At 47.2% G+C, this 18,419-nt stretch overlaps 1 protein-coding gene across 1 annotated transcript; it reads left to right on the top strand.

The window, feature by feature from the left end:
• The first annotated feature begins 631 nt into the window (after nucleotides 1-631).
• Nucleotides 632-15,463, top strand: TXNDC15 (thioredoxin domain containing 15). Its single transcript, XM_032425346.1, has 5 exons — nucleotides 632-1,493; nucleotides 8,637-9,124; nucleotides 10,646-10,809; nucleotides 13,116-13,246; nucleotides 14,753-15,463. The coding sequence occupies exons 1-5, from the start codon at nucleotides 1,427-1,429 to the stop codon at nucleotides 14,947-14,949; spliced, it is 1,047 nt and encodes a 348-aa protein (XP_032281237.1). The 5' UTR covers nucleotides 632-1,426; the 3' UTR covers nucleotides 14,950-15,463.
• Nucleotides 15,464-18,419: the final 2,956 nt, after the last annotated feature.

The following is an 18,419-nucleotide window of genomic DNA, read 5'->3' as shown; positions in this document are numbered from 1 at the left end:
GCACTGTGCTCATCACTTTACATCTCATTTAATCCACATAACTCTGTATAAATTCATCCCGCTTTACAGATGAAGAAACTGAACTTGGGGCGCCTGGGTGGCTCAGTCGGTTAAGAGTCTGCCTTTGGCTCAGGTCATGATCCTGGAGTCCCAGGATCTGAATCGAACCTCAAGGGGGGGGGGGGGGCCCTCCTCAGCGGGGAGCCTGCTTCTCCCTCTGCCTCACATCCTGCTCTCCTGCTCTCTCTCTCTCAAAAAGAAAAAAAAAAAAAGAAACAACTTAAGAGAAGTTAACATAATTTGCTGACCGACCATACACTCCTATAAATGTTGGATTTGGGATTCACCACATGGCCAAAAAAAGCCTAGGTTCCTCTTTACGTTGCTGTAACTACCAATGGTTTGATGTAAAGATGTTTGAAATCTATTTCTGTGTTTCCAACCTCTTAAAGTTTGACAGCAGCACTGTCTGCACTGATGTAGCCCGGGCCCCCGCTCGAAACTCGCTTTATTGATTTTAGGAGGCCCTTCCCCTTAACTGCAGACCTGAGTGCTTCTTTCCACCTCCGAGCATTGTCTCTTAGGTCCCTCCTCCGCCCTCCCCCGCCCCCGCCCAGCTCCGGAATGCAGAGCCCCGCCCTGCCGCACACCTCCCCTCCGCATCCAGGCCTTCCTGCTTCCAGGTCCTTCCCGAGCTGTTCGCGGGCGGTGGCCCAGCCTCCTCCAGGCCCGGGTCTTGGGCGGTGGATCAGGGAGCGGGAGATTGCCCTGCAAATCCACCAACCACCATCCCAAAACTGCCCGCCCTGAGTGCACAGGAGGTAGGGTTAGGGTGACCAGACGCAGCAAATACAATTACGGGACAAAGTTACGTTGGAAAATTCGTCTGTTTCTTGGAGTGGAAAAAAAACTATTCGTGGTTTCTGTGAAATGCAGATTTAACTGGGCACCCTGTATTTCACCTGGCAACCGTAGGTAGGGGGACAGGGGTAAGGCAGGAGATTCGGGGCGCTTGAAGGAGGAGGCTTCCGGGCCGTTTGGGCCCCGGAATGAAGCGCCACACAGGCGCAGTGGGTGCTGCCAGCAGCCAGACCGGCTGGCGCGCGAAGAAAGAGGGCCGCTGGCCTCTTGGAACTCCGTCAAGGGGTTGGCGGTCAGGAAAGTTCGAAGCGACCCCAAGTGTCTGGCTCTCGGCTCCTGAACGGCCGCGAATCCCAAGGACCGGAAGCCAAAGGCCAGAGGCAGGCCGCCCGATTCCAAGATGGCGCCCGCGGCCGCTGCCAGCTGCCAAGATGGCGGCACGGGATCGCGCTCGCGGCTCCCCTCCCCCCCAGGCCTCCGGGAGGCCGGGAGCGCGACGCGCGTCGCCGTGCGCCGGTTGCCCTGCGGCCTGGGTGGTGGTCCAGGCCGCTTCTAGCCCCGCGCCATGCGGCTCCTCGGCTGGTGGCAGGTCCTGCTGTGGGTGCTGGGGCCTCCCGCCCGCGGCCTGGAGGGTGAGTGCGGGCTGGGGCTGGGGCCGTGGCCCGGGGCGGCAGGCGGCGGCGAGAGAAATGGCAGGGCGCGGTGGGGGTGCGCTCGGGCGGCGCTTTCACCTGCGCGGGGGCCCGCGGCGCGCCCCTCGGCTCTTCCTGGCACCGGCCGCGCGTCGTCCCGACCTCTTTCCGCCTGGGTGGCCCCGAGTGGTGGTCCGCGGTGGCGGGGAGCCCGTCCAGGCCCCCGCAGCAGGCGTCAGTCCGGCGGGAGTGACAGTGTCTTAGCGCCTACTGAGGCATACCCTTTATTATGAATGATAAAAATCATCACGAATAGCCGACATTTCCGGTGCCCTTACGCGGAGGCAGGAACTGTGCCCTATCTCAGTTAGCCCTCGCACCCACCGTAGGAGAGAGGCTGCAAGACTATCTCCACGTTACAGGTGGAGGCGCGGAGCTCAGAGAGCCTGAGTTTGCCCTTCGGGTCATGGCAGAGCCTGTCTTTCTGCCTGCAGAGCCCACGCTTTATTTGGCACCTCGATGGGTCACTTTTTAAAGAAGGCCGCTCTTGCTCAGGTTGCCTGCACGAAGGACAGATGAGAAAACTGACGAGACTCCCCGGGTAACCCGCCGCTTGCCGTGGCATGCTCTTGGGGCATCCTCAGGCGGGGAGGCAGCCACCCTGGACGCAGGGCTCGGGCCAGGAGTGGGGCCTTATCCTCAGTGCTGCGTCACCCCACTCCTCACAGTTTGTTAAAGTCTAGACCTTTCGGCCTTGCTTGTCATTCACTACAGGGGCAGGCAGGTCTTTGCTTTGCGTGAGGTGTCCTGGAAGGAGGCAGGGCAGCTGGGTGGCTGAGCAGGAGGAAGGGGGAAGAATAGTAACACAATTATCGTTGATGAGAGGACTGGTTATGTGCCAGGTCCTGTGCTTTGTGCTTTATGAGCATCATCTTATTTAATCTTCAAATGTTTATGAAGTAGCTGTTGCTCTGGTTCCCGTTTTACAGATGAGTAAACCGAGACTCAGTGTCAGTAAGTGTTCTGCCAAGGTCTCCAACAGCCAGAAGTTGAGGAGCCATGATTCAAGCTCATGCCTGCCTACTTCACGGTCAAACCTCTGTACTACATTTCTGTCACTACGCTTAACCACCAGCTTCAGAGAGGGGCCAGCATGTGCTGGATAGCTTTTGTTTGTTCCCCAGATCGTTCTCTAGCCTTGTCTACCCTGCGCTGTGCCCCGAGTGGCTGTCCTGTATGGCGTGACGACTGGCCGTCTTGCCTTCTGGCTTCCTGTGGGTTGGAATGAAGGGAGCGTGAGGTCAGGATATTGATCCTCTCAGCTTCCTCCCTTAGGGGTTATCCTGGGTTGGCTTTGTCCTTCCAGTCACAGCTTCTAGAAGCGTGAGCACACTGTTCCAAGGTTCTGTGACTGTTGCTGCTTCTGAACTCTTAAGGTCTTTGAGTGGTAACTGGCTCGCTCTCGGCCGTTACTGGCCCTGAAGTTCCTTACCATTGCTTTTGGTTTCTCTGACATCCAGCACACGTGTCGGGGGCCCCTTTACGCATCTTTCCTCACATTGCCCATGTTGAGTGTGCTGTTTCCAGGCAGAATCTTGTTGATTCAGGGCACTGACTTATTGTTGTAGTCAGTGTGATGGGAGCCCCCCTAGCAGTCTGGGCCATGTGCACGCAGACCTGAGGATAACACCAGCCATCGGTGGGCCATTGGTCATCATGGCGAGGCCGTGATGGGGTGAGGACAGAGGGACTTTCACCACCTGGGTCCTTTTTAGGGTGGCTGAAAATCCAAGGCTTTTTGGTCTGTAGTGGACCCCACTGGCAGATGCGCAACTGGACGTAGCAGTGCTATCCAGGTGTCAAGGCACAGGAACCCCCTCCTGGCTTCAGCACCCCCATGCCTGTCTTCACTAGGCAGTCAACTAGCAGATTTTTGCTTAGCGCCCATCACACGTCATATGCTCTGCTGGGCACTTGAGGTACAGTGGTGAGCCAGATAGAGAAACAGGCCCACCGTCCTATCTGCTGGGGAGGACAGGCATTAAATGACTACAAATAATTAAGTAAATTCCAACAGTGGAAAATGCTTCAGGGAGAGTCCCAGGGTATTACTGCATGCTGTTATGGGAGACCCCTCTGGTCTGAGGGTCAGGCAGGGTGAAGTTCACCTTACAGAGGTGAAGTTTAGGGTAAGATCTGAACGTTGAGTCAGATTAGCCAGGAAGGGAGCCAGTGGAGGGCTTTCCTGGCAGAGAAACAGCCCTCAGGACAACACTGAGGTAGGTGGAGGAGATCGCGAGTGTTCAGGGACCGCGATGTCTGGTGGAACTCGTTCAGAGTGTGGACAGCGGCCACACCATGTGGGGCCTGGAATCGCTGCCACAGAAGCCATTGTGAAAAACCTGCGGCTGGTAGAGAACCTTCTGAGCAAAACTGGAAGGGTGTGAAGGATCTGACCTAGGCCAGGGCTCCCTGGCAGCGATCTCCAGATATCTTCCTTGCTGCCAGTGATGCAGTGATTGTCGTTTTTGCGTGGCTCACACTGTAGTCAGCGTGTTGAGGTTAAGAAGCAGTCTCTTAAAAGGCACGTGACGCTGCAAGGGTTCAGCGACTCTCACACAGTACGTCATTTCTGTCTTGGTGTGGGATACTTCACAGTTTCCTCTCTTCCCAATACTTGAGTGAAAACACTGGTACCTGAGGGCATAAGAATGTTTTGGTTCCTACTGTGTACTGTCTACTTAACTCTTTCACAGGAGGGAAAAATAAGCCTCCTGAACTGAAAATACCAGCTCTGTGCTTCACTCAGACTCCCTTTTGATTTTTTGCAGGGGACATCTATCCATTTTTATGAGGGTGATCAGAGAGAGCCAGGTTCTCATTTCTGCCCTGATTTTTTTTCTCCTGAGGTTCTTTCGGGATCTTGGCATTTTCTATGTACTTGTGAGAGCTAAGATGTTGGTTAGATTCCGAGAGAGCAGATGTCTGTGGAGCTGGGGCATTTGGGAGGAGGGTTGGCCCCCATACTCGGCATCCTTTGTTCTCCAGACGTGTAGCCTCTGGCTGCCCTGTCTAACCTCTGTTGTTCTCGTGCCCTTCTCGCCCACGTTCCCATCAACTTGATATATCCTTAAACTTCTCCTCTGTCCTAAAAGCCGAAACAGAAACCTCCTTTGGCCCCTTATCACCTACCCTGGCTTTCTTGTCCCTTTCATAGCTACACTTTCAGAAAGATTGTGTATATTTATCAGTGTACTTACTGTTTCTTGTGCTCTCCATTCTTCTGTGTTGATCCATATTTCCATCCGGTATCATTTTTCTTCGGCCTGAAGGAGTTCCTTTAAAATTCTTGTTCTGGGTGTTTGTTGGTGATGAATTCTTTTAGCTTTTAATATTTCTGAAAAGGTATTTATTTTCCCTTCTTTTTTTCTTTTTTAAAAAAGATTTTATTTATTTGAGAGGGAGACAGAGAGAGCATGAGCCAGGGGGTAGGGGTAGAGGGAGAGGGAGAAGCCGACTCCCTGCTGAGCAGGGAGTCTGATGTGAGACATGACGATCCCAGGACACTGAGGTCATAACCTGAGCCGAAGGCAGACGCTTAACCGTCTGAGCCACGCAGGCACTCCTTCCCTTCATTTTTGAAAGATATTTTCCTGGGTATAGAATTTTAGGTTTATAGTTTTTTCCTTTCAAGTACTTTAATGTTGCTACTCATCTTGCTTGCATTGTTCCCAACAAGGAATCTGCTGTCATCTTTATCTTTCTTCCTCTGTACGTAGCATGTCTTTTTTCTCTGGCTGCTTTTAAGATTTTTGTCTTTGTCACTGGTTTTGAGCAATTTGATTATGATAATATCTTGGTGTAGTTCATTGAGCTTGGGGTTTGCTGAACTTCTTAGATCTGTGCATTTATGATTTTTATCAAGTTTGTGCAGTTTTTGGTTATTATTAATTCAAATACTTTTTCTGTCCACACACACCCCCCCCCCCTTCTGGGTATTCTCATGATCTGTATGTTAGGCCACTTGAAACTGTCCCATAGCTCACTGATTCTCTTCGTTTCTTTGGATTCTTGTTTTCATTGTATGTTTGATTTTGGATAGGTTCTGTTGCTATGCTTTCAAATTCACTAGTCTTTTCTTCTGCAATGCCTAATTTGCTGTTAATCCCACCCAGTGCAGTTTTCATTTCAGACGTTGTAGTTTTTGTTGCCAGAGTACAATTTGGGTCTTTTAAAAAAAATTATAAAAAATTATATTATAATTGACATAAACATTATGTTAGTTGCAGGTGTACAACATAATGATTTAATCTTTGTGTATAATTGCAAAATGATCACCATAGTAAGTCTAGTTAACATCTGAGACCATACCTAGTTAAATCTTTTTTCTCATGATGAGAACTTTTAGTTTACTCTCAGCAACTTTCAAATATGCAAGGCAGTATTATTAACTAGAGTCACCATGCAGTACCTTACATTCCCATGAATTATTTTGTAACTGGAAATTTGTACTTTCTGACCATTTCACCCATTTCATCCCCTCCCCCCACCATCACCTCTGGCAACCATCGGTCTGTTCTCTGCATCTATAAGCTATTTATTTATTTATTTATTTTTAAAGATTCCACATGTAAGTGAGAGCATATGGTATTTGTCTTTCTGAGATTTATCGCATGTAGCGTAATGGTCCATCCATGTTGTTGCTAATAGCAAGGTTTCCTCTTTTTGTGACTGAATAATAATAATATTGTGTGATTCTATGTTCTTTTCCATTCATCCTTTGGTAGACGCTTAGGTTGCTTCCATGGCTTTTGTAAATAAGGCTGCAGTGAACATGGGGTGCATATATTTTTTCAAATTAGTGTTTTTGTTCCACCCAGAAATGGAATTGCTGGATCATATGGTAATTACAGTTTTAATTTTTTGAGGAACCTCCATACTGTTTTCCACAATAGCTGTAGTAATTTACATTCCTTCCAAGAGTGCACAAGGGTTTCCTTTTCTTTCCACGTCCTCACCAGCACTCGTTGTCTTTTTGATAATAGCTAATCTGACAGGTGTGAGGTGAGATCTGTGTGGTTTTGATTTGCATTTTGATGCAGGTCTTTTATATCTTATGTCCCTTTATCTGCTTAACTTTCTGAACATATGTAATGGAATTATAATTACTGTTTTAATATCCTTATCTCCTAGTTCTGACATCTGCAAGTTGTGGGTCAGTTTTAATTGGTTAATTACTGTTCTCATTATTGATCATATTTTCCTGCTTTTTTGCATGCCTGGTAACTTTTGATTGGATGCCAGACATAAATTCGACCTTGTTGAGTGCTGGATATTTTAGTATTCCTCTAAATATTCATGAGTTTGTTCTAGGGTACAGTTAAGTTAGCTGAGCATGGTTTGATCCTGGCTTTTAAGGTTTGCTAGACGAGAGCAGAGCTGTATTTACTGTAGGATTAATTTTGCCCCACTACTTTTGTGTACTCTCCCCAGTGCTCTGTGAATTGTGAGGTTTTCCAGTCTAGCGGGTGGGAACAGGTACGCTTCCCAGCTCTGTGTGAGGGTTGGGTACTGTTGTCTCTGATCCTTTTGGGCGGTTCTTTGCCTAGCTTTGGGAACTTACTCACATGTAAATGCTGACCAGTGTACTCGATGGGGGTTACTCGGCAGGTCTCTGGAGTCCTCTCACTGCAGCTTGCCCATCTGTACTATTCTGTCCCTCAGACTCTAGCTTTCTTGGTCTCTCTGTACCCTTAGTACCGTCTCCTCAACTTGAGGAGTGCTGGACTCTGCCTGCTTCCTTCCGCCTCCCTGAGCCCCCGGGGAAGCATTCCCTCAGGTGGTAAGCTGGAGCACTTGTAGGGCCCTCCTGTTTATTTCTCTTCCTGTTTCTCAGGGATCCCTATCCTTCGTTGCCTGCTAACTAGTCTCCTGAAACTGGTTCACATTTTTGGCCGTTTTTGGGTTGTTTCACTAGGGAGGGTAAATCTGGTCCCTCTTACTCCAGCTTACCCAGAAGCAGAATTCTCAGAGAAGGTTTTTGAATTGCTGAATGAATCTGTGCATCTCTTTGGGGATATTCTTTGAGACCTTATACAAAGGTGCATACCTTAGGAAGCTCCCAGACCCCTCCCCAACTTGAAAGCCAGTTGGTTTTTCACACTTCGGTGACATGCTGTTGGCATGGCTGAGGGTTTTCCAGCCACATGGCGAGCTTGTCTGAGTATAGCTGGGCTCCTTGGTTCTCCCTGGTCAGTGCCTGGCACTGAGTCTGGCTGCTCTGGTTGAGTTAATGGGAGTTGGAGGCAGGAGTCACTGTTACAGAGGTGAGTGGAGATTCCTCCCTGGATGTATGAGACTTCCCCAGAGTCTTCCCTTCTCAGAGCATTTTGCCCAAGCCCTATCTAGTGGCTCCAGAGTGGGAGGAACGTCCTCCTTTGCCCTGCTGCTGCCCCGGCCCTGTGGGGTGCACCTCCTGGCACTCCCAAGGGCTGCAGGCAGGAGAGGCCACCTCAGGCTGGATATGCTGTATGGGTGGGGCAGTGTTCTCAGGCCAGGAGGCACAGCAACCCCCGAGGTATCATGGGGAGGGTAAGGCCCGATCTGAGTAGCAGCCAGAAGACTTCACTCAGAGACCTGGCTCTGCTGCTTACTAGCTTGTGTGCTGTTGGGCATTCCACTGCCTCTCTGTGCCTCAGCTTGGTCCTCCGTTAAGAGGGATTGGTAACCTTTGTCCTGCTGGGCTCACAGGGCTGTTATAATGTGTGCAAGGATGCTTTGCTATAGTAGAATCTTCTATAAAAGCATCATTATTTTGTTGGATATTCTCATCAAACAAATGAAATTGTTAAGGTGTTTGTGTTGTTTTCCTCATTGGATGTCTGCACTGGAATGTTTTTGCTTATAATCCACATGGCAAGAAAGCAGGTATCACATGAAGATACAGATTGGTCCACATTGTATTTGACATTCATTAATCTGGTACCTCCTGGTGACCTCCTTCATGATCTGGAGAATGGTGGGTGGCCCTCTGATAGCTTCATGGGAAGGGTACCTTTTTCCTCTGTAGGGGAACTGTAATTCCTTTTTGGGTTCATGTACTTGGAAGGGACTTAGGAGCGTGAACATGCTGGCATGTTTTAGTTGCAGAGGAGAGCGGTCACTTGCAGTCGGAGGAGCAGCGTGCTCACGCTCTGCAGGCGGGAGCTGTGTCCGCGAGCGAGGAGGAGCCCTCGCGCGGCCCCGCGGGCCACGACAAGCCCGCGGGAGAGGCCGGCGCTGTGCTGGGGCTGGACGCCGATGGCGACCACGTGGTGCTGCTGTCCGTGATCCCCGGCGAGACCGAGGACAAGCTGAGCCCCGAGCCCAGCGGCGGCACCTGCGGGGCCCGAGGGGAGGAGGACTCGCGGTGCAGTCTCCGAGAGCACCTCTTTTCTCTGGACGGCGGGGGGGCCAGCTTCCAGGACAGAGAGGACGAGTATTACTCAGAGCCGGAAGTGGCCGAATCCGACCCGGCGCCACCCGAGGACGCCAATAACACGGAGAGTCTGAAGTCCCCCAAGGTGAACTGCGAGGAGAGAAATGTGACGGGACTAGAAAACTTCACTCTGAAAATTTTAAATATGTCACAGGTAAGAAAGAATGGTTTAGTGCTTTGCTCTGTTTCCGCATATTGATTTCACGATTTAATACTCTGCCAGCTTTCAAATGGAGGGTCAGAATCTTTGTCCTTTTCCAAGTGGGACAGCATCTAATGGCTGCATCACTGAAAACCGACTTGGCTCTCTATGATGTTTGTAGGGAGAGGAGGCGATAGAACCAGTATCGATTATGCTTTTTAGGCGGCTTGAGCCTGGTCCCCCTCGGGGTCCTCTCTGCACCAAGCCTCATGGTGAAAATCCCGGGGGACAGGGCCGCCTGGGGGGCTCCGTAGGTTCCGTGGGACTCTTGGTTTCGGCTCAGGCCATGATCTCAGGGTCGTGAGATGGAGCCCCACGTCGGGCTCTGCGCTCAGCACGGTGTCTGCTGGAGATTCTCTCCCTCTGCCCCTCCCCCCACTCATGCCCTCTGTCTCAAGTAAATAAATAAATCTTAAAAAAAAAAATCCCAGTGGACAGATGGGCACTTGGCCTCAGAATCTTAGCATTTTTCTTCTTCCAAATGAGGTATTTATTACAGAGGCAAGTTAAAAATATCTGAATTACTAAGATTGTGATTTAGCATTGTTTAGAGTGGTGATACCCCTGGGAAGCATTTTATATTAATGAAAAATTTCTTTCCTTCAAAGAGCTTGACTCCAGTGTTTTCTCTGGAGTGAGAGCTGAGACAGTTGTCCCCAACCCAGCCATGCTTTTCCAGTCCATTGGATAAATGATAATTCTGAAGAGAACACTGAGATAATGACTGACTGTTTCTGTGGGATTGTTAAGCCAGGTAGCAGGATGAGTTCAGGCTGCTTATGTACTACGAGAAGAAATCCTAGCTCTGCACACCGTGACTGCTTATTTTAAATGACGGTATGTGGTACATTGAGCATCCGTAGCCCCTCCATGTGCAGGGGTCAGCGCTGGCCTCACCCCCTCCCCTCAGTGCCTGGTGAACACTGTACCTCAGCTCTGGAGGTCACACACTTGGCCAGGAGAGAGCAGTTTCAGCAGCCTGAGTTAGGGTGGTGGCACGGATGGTGCACCCTTGAACTGAACTAGCCTTTGGCCGAATACATTGATTCAGCTGCTTACAGATTTGGATCTGCTGAGTTGATGATTGGGGCCTGAGATCTCAGTGCTTTAATAATGCCATTAGTGTGTGAGAGGCACAGGTCAGAGGTCGGGACGATGGCCTGTGCCTTGTGGGTACTTAATATTTGAATTAATGCATTATGAAAAATACTAAAATTGCTCTGTAGTACTATCAAGAAAGTTTATGGGAAAGTTTATGATTTGTTATTTGATAATACTTTTCTGCTGATTCATGCATTCCTATGGTTCAAAACCCAAAAGGTTCTTAAGGGGATACCCTATAGTCTCTCTCCTGTCTGTGTTCCTGCCTCCTCTTCTTGGAGGCAGCTGTGTTTCCAGTTTCTTGGGCATCCTTCGAGAAGAATGTACATGAACATTTCCTGCTGACTTTAACACTTGTTTCTTTTACCACAGGACCTTATGGATTTTCTAAACCCAAATGGTAGTGACTGCACACTAGTCCTGTTTTACACCCCGTGGTGCCGATTTTCTGCCAGTTTGGCCCCTCATTTTAATTCTCTGCCCCGGGCATTTCCAGCTCTTCATTTTTTGGCACTGGATGCATCTCAGCACAGCAGGTACGTTCCCTGAGTAGAGCTTACGTGTCATCCTTCTGGATAATGCTTGCAGTTATTTGGAGGTTGTCGTCAGTTAAGTTCGAAGCTGAGGGAGATAGGTATGACCATGGAAGCTGGACTAGCGGGAGGGATAGACAAGGGTGAGTGGTGAGGGTGGTCACACTCCTCAGGGAGCTGAGACCTCACTTTCTGGAGGCCGCTGGAGAGGAGGGACTGTTCTCTGCAGAGTGGACTGCTACGTTATAAAGAGCTTTGTTCACATGTTCTGTATTTCCCCAGTGCTGTGACTGTGTCTGGGTTATAAAGCGTGACCCTCCTCCCCTACGTCACGTGCCCTTTAGCCGGGCACAGGAGGTTGTGTGTGAATCAGTTTCGAGAGTCTGGAAGATGGTCAAATTGGTAAAAGTGAAGTTGAGTAAAACTTTTTTGAGTAAAAAAAAAATTTTTTAAAGATGTATTTATTTATTTGAGAGAGAGAGGGAGGGAGGGACCAAGTGAGCAGGGAGAGGGGGAGAGAGAGAGGGAGAGAAGCAGACTCCCCGCTGAGCGCCAAGCCCGATGTGGGGCTTGATCCCCCCAACCTGAGATTACAACCTCAGCCGAAACCAAGAGTTGAACGCTTAACCCACTGAGCCACCCAGGCGCCCCTCGAGTAAAAATTTTGAGTAAAACTTTGCACGCCACTCATCTTCAGTGTGGGTAATGTAACTGCCAATGTTTACCTAAACTTGTTTAGGGAGAAAGAAATCGCAGCAAATTAGTAATTCTCACAAGGGCTTCAGGGAAATATCTACATGGACTGGCCCAAGGGAGCAGACTGATGGGAAGGACAGTCTAGGTTAGTGTCAGACTTTGACTGGGCCTTCCCCTGCCCCCAAGCCGGCAGGGCTGGCTCCCAGCACCAGCTTAGTACTCTGGGTTTGGGCTTCCATTCCCTGCAGGCTTTTATCATCTGCTTTGGTCAGTCTTCTCCATGCATCCGTCTCAGTGCCTGCTCTGGTGCCTTAACTGTGGAGAGTGGAGGATACTTGTTCTTGTTATATGGCCTGCGACATGTGTTTGCCTCATATGTTCATATTTAAGTGGCATGCTTTTTTTTTTTTAAGATTTTATTTATTTATTTGACAGAGAGAGAGATATAGCGACAGCAGGAACACAAGGAGGGGGAGTGGGAGAGGGAGAAGCAGGCTTCCCACTGAGCAGGGAGCCCGATGCGGGGCTCGATCCCAGGACCCTGGGATCATGACCTGAGCCGAAGGCAGACGCTTAACGACTGAGCCACCCAGGCGCCCCTAAGTGGCAGCATGTTTACAAAAGACAAAAATCCTGATTATCCAGTACTATCATTTTACTCACAGGGAAACTGAGGCTTAAAGAGGTTAAATAGTCCGCCCGAAGCTCACACAGCTGGTTCAGTGACAGACCTGAGGCTTGAACCCGTATGTTTTGACTCCAGAGCTTATAGCATGACTCTGTATTATGTAAAGGTGAACCAGTCCCTCTCAGATCGTGTTACCTCCTGCCCCAGTTGTGAACTTCCTGGTGTGTCTGCTAGACCGTAGATCCTCATGTGCCGACTTACCAAACTAATTGCTTAACCTAAACTGAATCTTGTATGAGGGATGGAGATGGGCATTCTGGAGAGTTTGAAATTTCTTCTGTCAAGTAAATTGACACAGTGTGTTTTGTCCATGAATTAGAATTTTCTGGTCTGATCTCTTTTGGCAGTTTGCAACTTAAATAGCGGAATAACTAGGGGATGCCTGGCTGGCTCAGTCGGTAGAGCATGCGACCCTTGATCTTGCAGTGGTGAGTTCCGGCCCCACGTTGGGGGTAGAGTTTACTTTAAAAAAAAGTGGAGGGGCGCCTGGGTGGCTCAGTTGGTTGGGCGACTGCCTTCGGCTCAGGTCATGATCCTGTGGTCCCGGGATTGAGTCCCGCATGGGGCTCCCTGCTCAGCGGGGAGCCTGCTTCTCCCTCTGACCCTCCCCCCTCTCATGTACTCTCTCTCTCTCCCTCTCTCATTCTCGCTCTCTCAAATAAAAAAAAAAAAAGTGGAATAACTGTGTCGGGGTAGTTCCTTGTTGTAATAGAAAGCAACTCAGCAGAACAGGAATGCCCCCAATCTCAACCCATAAGGAAAAAGGTCAGAAATAGCTATAAGCATATAGTTTGAATATTAGAAACCTCTGTAGGTCACAGGAAAATGATGCTTTCTCATTTATTGCCATCCATTCTGATATGGTAACTGTGTGAGGAAACCCACTGTTAGTTCAGGTTGTCTGACTGACTGCTTTCTGTCATAGCCTTTCTACCAGGTTCGGCACTGTAGCTGTTCCTAACATCTTATTATTTCAAGGAGCTAAACCAATGGCTAGATTTAATCATACAGACCGAACATTGGAAACACTGAAAGTCTTCATTTTTAACCAGACAGGTATGTAGAAATCATATGCCGTAGAAAGGATTTTATTGCTGGAGGTATATGCCTTCTGTGGGTTTCTGTCTGCTCTCCTTAAGTGAAGGAGTCAAGACTGGCTTTCAGATGTAAACCGTCTTTTCTAGTGAACTACTGTGGTTCTGTTAAAAGTCTCTCAGTCAGTGGCAAGTTTAACATGAATAGGTAATTTTAATGATTATCGATACCTTTAAAAAACCAGCTTTATTATTCTATAATTCACATACCATACACCTGTAGATAACTTTTTATATACATTTTTCACTAAAGTGTAATAGTTACACAAATGTGTGCATTATATTGGTGTTCTGAGTGATTAATTTTCACACAATGAATGCCTTGGGTAACCAGCACTCCGACCCAGAGAGAACGTTACCAGCCCATCCCCTCAGCACTGTTGCTCCTGCCTGCAAGGGTAACCACCACCTTGACTCCTAACACCATGGACTAGTGTTCCCTGTTTTGAACTTTCTATTAATGGAGACATACCTAATGGATTCCCCTGTGTCTGGCTTATTTCAGTCACCATTGTGTTTGTGGGAGTCACCTGTGTTGGTGCATAGGGTTGTGTCTTCTTTTTGTTGCTGTGTGCTGTGCCATTTATTCATTCATATGCAGGTGCTATTTTAATTCCTTAATATTTGCCAAAACATGTGGCCTTATTTTTTATTCTGTAAAAGTTTGAACACTGAATATTGAAGAAATTTTCTTCTTTGGAAAAGTTTGCTCCACAAAAGCTTTAATGCCTTAATTATGAGCACCCCACTTCTTCCTGAAGTATATTCACTGGAAATAAAAATAAGCTATAACATACCTTCCACATATATTAAGTTGCATCTAATTACTTATATCTCACAGTAAAGAACAAAGAGCTGAGTTACCTCATAGGAATGAAAGGGTTGTTACCAGATAGTTAGCTATTCAAGTCTTACAGTACCAGAGCCCTGATTGTCAATCAGGTTGATATGGAGAGAGGGAGCCATTTTGCTCAACACTCTAAGAAAACTTAGAACCTAAAAGAAATTGAGGAGTCACAGCATCTTTGGTAATCTCTGATCTCAGTGGTGGTTAGTTCTAACAATTTTTTCAGTAAATTATTTAAAAGCATTTTGAATTTAGCGTTCCTTCACCTGTGAAAACATTCTGTAGACTCCTGAGAGTAGCTTTACCAGTTACTTGTTGAATTTTGGTCTCAAAGAGAACAAAAGACAACTCTTAACCATGCCCGAAGACCCTTCTGAGGAATTCACAGAAATTCTAGTGTTTAGGCTCTGAACAGCTGAATGGGTTCCTGTTCCTTTGATGTGGTGGGAGAAAGGCAAGTTACAAATTACACTAACAGGCAAGTGAAACCCATCCCAGATATACTAGTGTGGTGTTTATTTTAAGACTGCATATCTTTTTGCATACCATGCAGAATACTTCAGAAAGATCTTTAGCGGATGTGTTTTTTATCTGATTTGAAACAGCTGATTTCTCTTTCAGGTATAGAAGCCAAGAAAAATGTGGTGGTAACTCAAGCTGACCAAATAGGCCCTCTTCCCAGCACTCTGATAAAAAGTGTGGACTGGCTGCTTGTATTTTCCTTATTCTTTTTGATTAGTTTTATTATGTATGCTACCATTCGAACTGAGAGTATTCGGTGGCTAATTCCAGGACAAGAGCAGGAACATGCGGAATAGTGATGGACTGAAAGGAGAAGTCGGAATGAGGAATTTCAGAAATTAATGCTGCACTTTCTTACATGTTCTCCAGTCAAGTGTAGACTTACAGCTTCAGTCAGATTAAAAGAATCATGCATTTGTTGAACTGTTGAATGTGTTAAAAAATTATAAATTGGTGTTTTAATTAGTACCACAAAAAGCAAATGCAAAAATATTCAATAGAACTCACCATTCTTGTTTTTACTAATCCAATATTTTAAGGGAGTGATCCAGTTTCAAATGGGAGCGTGTTCAGGTGGAATAGTGGATAGAGTGACAGTTGGCTTCATAGAAGGAAGAAGTAGGACTTTTCACATTATGGTTTTAGAAAAGTCTTGATTCCTTATATATGTTTAAGAAGGTTGGTTTCTGTTCATTTGCAGTTTTTCTCTCAGAGCCTGTAAGTAGGAAAGTGTTCTGTTGTGGAAGAAGAACTAGAATTGGCAAGTGTGACCTTCTGAGTAACTGATGGGAAAATAAAAGAGTCAAGTACTTTGGTGTTTGTGATCTTTAATTTCACCGGAGGAATTTGAAGTGGTTTAAGTCATTTCTGGATAGGGCAGATGTTAGGAGAAGTAAATATTATCATCAAACTAGAGCTTATTTATTATCAGTTCTAGGCTAAAGCATAACTCAAACTTTAGTCACAATTACCTAACCAGCATGCACTGATTCAACCTTAAAATGTTCTAAGCACTGTGCTAGTTTCAGTGAGAGCCAAAAGAAATATGTAACACTGTTCTTGCCCACAAGTTGATTCTAGTCTAGTTTAGGACACAGGTAGAAAAGAGACAACATGTAATTTATACCAACTTTTTTTTTTTTTAAGATTTTATTTATTTATTTGACAGAGGAGAGACACAGCGAGAGAGGGAACACAAGCAAGGGGAGTGGGAGAGGGAGAAGCAGGCTCCCCGCTGAGCAGGGAGCCCGATGTGGGGCTCGATCCCAGGGCCCTGGGACCATGACCTGAGCCCAAGGTAGACACTTAACGACTGAGCCACCCAGGCGCCCCTTTATACCAACTTTTTAAAAAGCTGTTTCTAAAAGATCCCTTAAACTCAGATATAAGACATCTGACCACATAATGAGAAGTAACCTTTAATATAAAGTGATTGTTTCCAGTATTTCAGATAGAGTAGTTCATTTCATAATGCACCTTAAATTCTATGGAAATAGAACCTTAGTTGAGTCACCCTCTCAGAATGTTATGTTGGGCAGGAGTTTACAACTTTATGTTGTGGACAGCTCTGGCTGGGGTGGTCACTGACAGGAAGGGATGCTGGTTCAGAATGGGACTATTACTATTTTCACTTTACAAATGAGCAAACTGAGGCATGGAGAGAGCTTAAGTAACTTGCCCAGGTTACGCACACAGTACGTTGATGAAGCTAGGATTTGAACCTTTACATATATGTGTGTGTGTACTTAAAATAGAAGAAAAACTTACAGTGATTCCATCTTTTATAACAATAACACTTGAGTATAACTGTGTGTGTTCCAGGTACTATTTTAAGTTCTTTACCTTCCGTTTTATTTATTGGTACAGTAGCTCTGAGATTGACACTAGTATTAAATATCCTTGTTTTAGAGAAGGGTAATAAACGAGGCCCCAAATAACTTGCTCTGGGTCATGCAGTTTCCAGTGGTGGGACCCAGGTTCCATCCTAAGCATGCTGATTGGAGGAGCCTCTGTGCCATGAGGTGAGAGACAATCATAATGCATTTCCCTCTCGTTTTTCCCCTTTCTTTCCCATAGTTAGAGTCCTAACAGGTATCATTTAGCACCTTAATTTTTTTTTGTTTTGTTTTGCTTAACAAATGATAAATATTTCACTGTTGCCGACAGATTTCCTAACCATGACTACATAATAGGTCTTTGAGTAGGTTCAGCATTACTTTTTTTTTTTTTTAATTTATTGTTGTATATAGTCTCATTTCCTGGGGGGGCACACTCCCAGATGAGAAGTTATCTTATCAAAGATACAGGCATATTCATGCCTTTGATATGTCATGGGTCCCTACTCTAGTGTGGAGGATGAGGAAAGGCTCCTAGGACGGCCAACAGATCCATGGCTTTGCTTCTAATACTTAGCTGAGACAAGCTACCTGGGGTTCCCTTGGAGGGAAAGTGGAGCAGGGCAGTTCCCTAGAGGGGAGGTTTAAGTGTAGAGAGGATCAGTTGGAAAGCACTGGTGCTGAGGGAACGGGAAGTAGGAGGCAGGCAGGAAGGTCCAAGAGCAGCTAAAACCACCCCAAGCCAAGCATGGTGTCTGTACTGCAGAACCAGTGTCTATGCACTGGTACCAGTGCCAGGGATGGGGAGGGCGGGGATTCAGCTCAGTGGAAGACAGCAAAGATCATCAGAGTGCCAGTCATCAGGGACAGAAGTCCAAACACTTCTGCCCACTCCTGCTTAGTATCAGTTGCCAAGGAAAACAAAACAGTCATGCACTGAATGGAACAGCATTTGTACTCACAGAAGAGACAGCAAGATCAGCTCCAGGAGTGTGCATTGGTCCCCCATGGCTAGTGGATCCTCCCCAGCAGCCAATGGCCAGAGTGCCCCTCTAGTGTCTTAGCACAGGTCCCGTCCCCCCGTGGAGTCTGTAATACTGAAGGTGCGGGGGGTATGCCCCAGGGCTTTTTGACTTCCGTGCTTAAGCAGAATACAGGAGTACATACTGAGTCTGGATCAGGGAAGGATATTCCCACACAAGATAAGACTGGAACAGACTGTATGGGCTCTTTATAACGACCGTAAGAGGTGTTCTAGGCCCAAGTCCCATTCTTACATGAGCAAGCAGGGCTTAAAAGACTGTGAGCAGGAGCCTCCCTTTCCCAAGAGTGTCCACCGTAGACGACTTGCTCAATAAATCTTTGCTAAGGAACTTAAATCCTACTAACTGGAGACCTACATGTGAAGGCAAAGTATCCACAGCCCCTACTGGTGAACATCGCTTCCCCTGGGCCCTACTAGCATGCTACTGCTGCTGCTTTTCCTAACTACAGCTGGGATGCCGGTTTCCTGCAGTGGATTTCGGGAAGGAAGACGAGGAGTCTCTTGTTACCTCACACCGACCATTTTGCAGTTCTCGCTTTAATCAAGTTTGCAGAGTATTCTTCATGATTGTATACACCTGATTAAGTACTGGAAACTTTTTATTTTTTTATTATAATTTATTATTTGACATAGACACAGCGCGAGAGGCAACACAAGCAGGGGGAGTGGGAGAGGGAGCCCGATGTGGGGCTCGATCCCAGGACCCTGGGATCATGGCCTGAGCCGAGGCAGACACTTAACGACTGAGCCACCCAGGCGCCCCTGGAAATTCCATCTCCAGTCTCTGCCCACTTGAGGCATCAGGCAAAGGAAACAAGAATGTCTTAGATGGATGCCTTTGAGATCAGTGACATTTGATCAGGGTCTGCTGCGAGAGTCCTCCTTT

Source organism: Phoca vitulina, unplaced genomic scaffold, assembly GCF_004348235.1.
Source record: "Phoca vitulina isolate PV1807 unplaced genomic scaffold, GSC_HSeal_1.0 scaffold32, whole genome shotgun sequence".
In the NCBI taxonomy this organism is placed as follows: Eukaryota; Metazoa; Chordata; class Mammalia; order Carnivora; family Phocidae; genus Phoca; species Phoca vitulina.
This window is presented reverse-complemented; position numbering and strand designations above follow the sequence as displayed.

Excerpts from the sequence above, each read along its gene's own strand:
- TXNDC15 (XM_032425346.1), top strand. The coding sequence starts at position 1,427 with ATGCGGCTCCTCGGCTGGTGGCAGGTCCTGCTGTGGGTGCTGGGGCCT. Across the intron at positions 1,494-8,636 it reads TCCCGCCCGCGGCCTGGAGG|TTGCAGAGGAGAGCGGTCAC; the intron begins GTGAGTGCGGGC and ends GGCATGTTTTAG. Across the intron at positions 13,247-14,752 it reads CTTCATTTTTAACCAGACAG|GTATAGAAGCCAAGAAAAAT; the intron begins GTATGTAGAAAT and ends TTTCTCTTTCAG.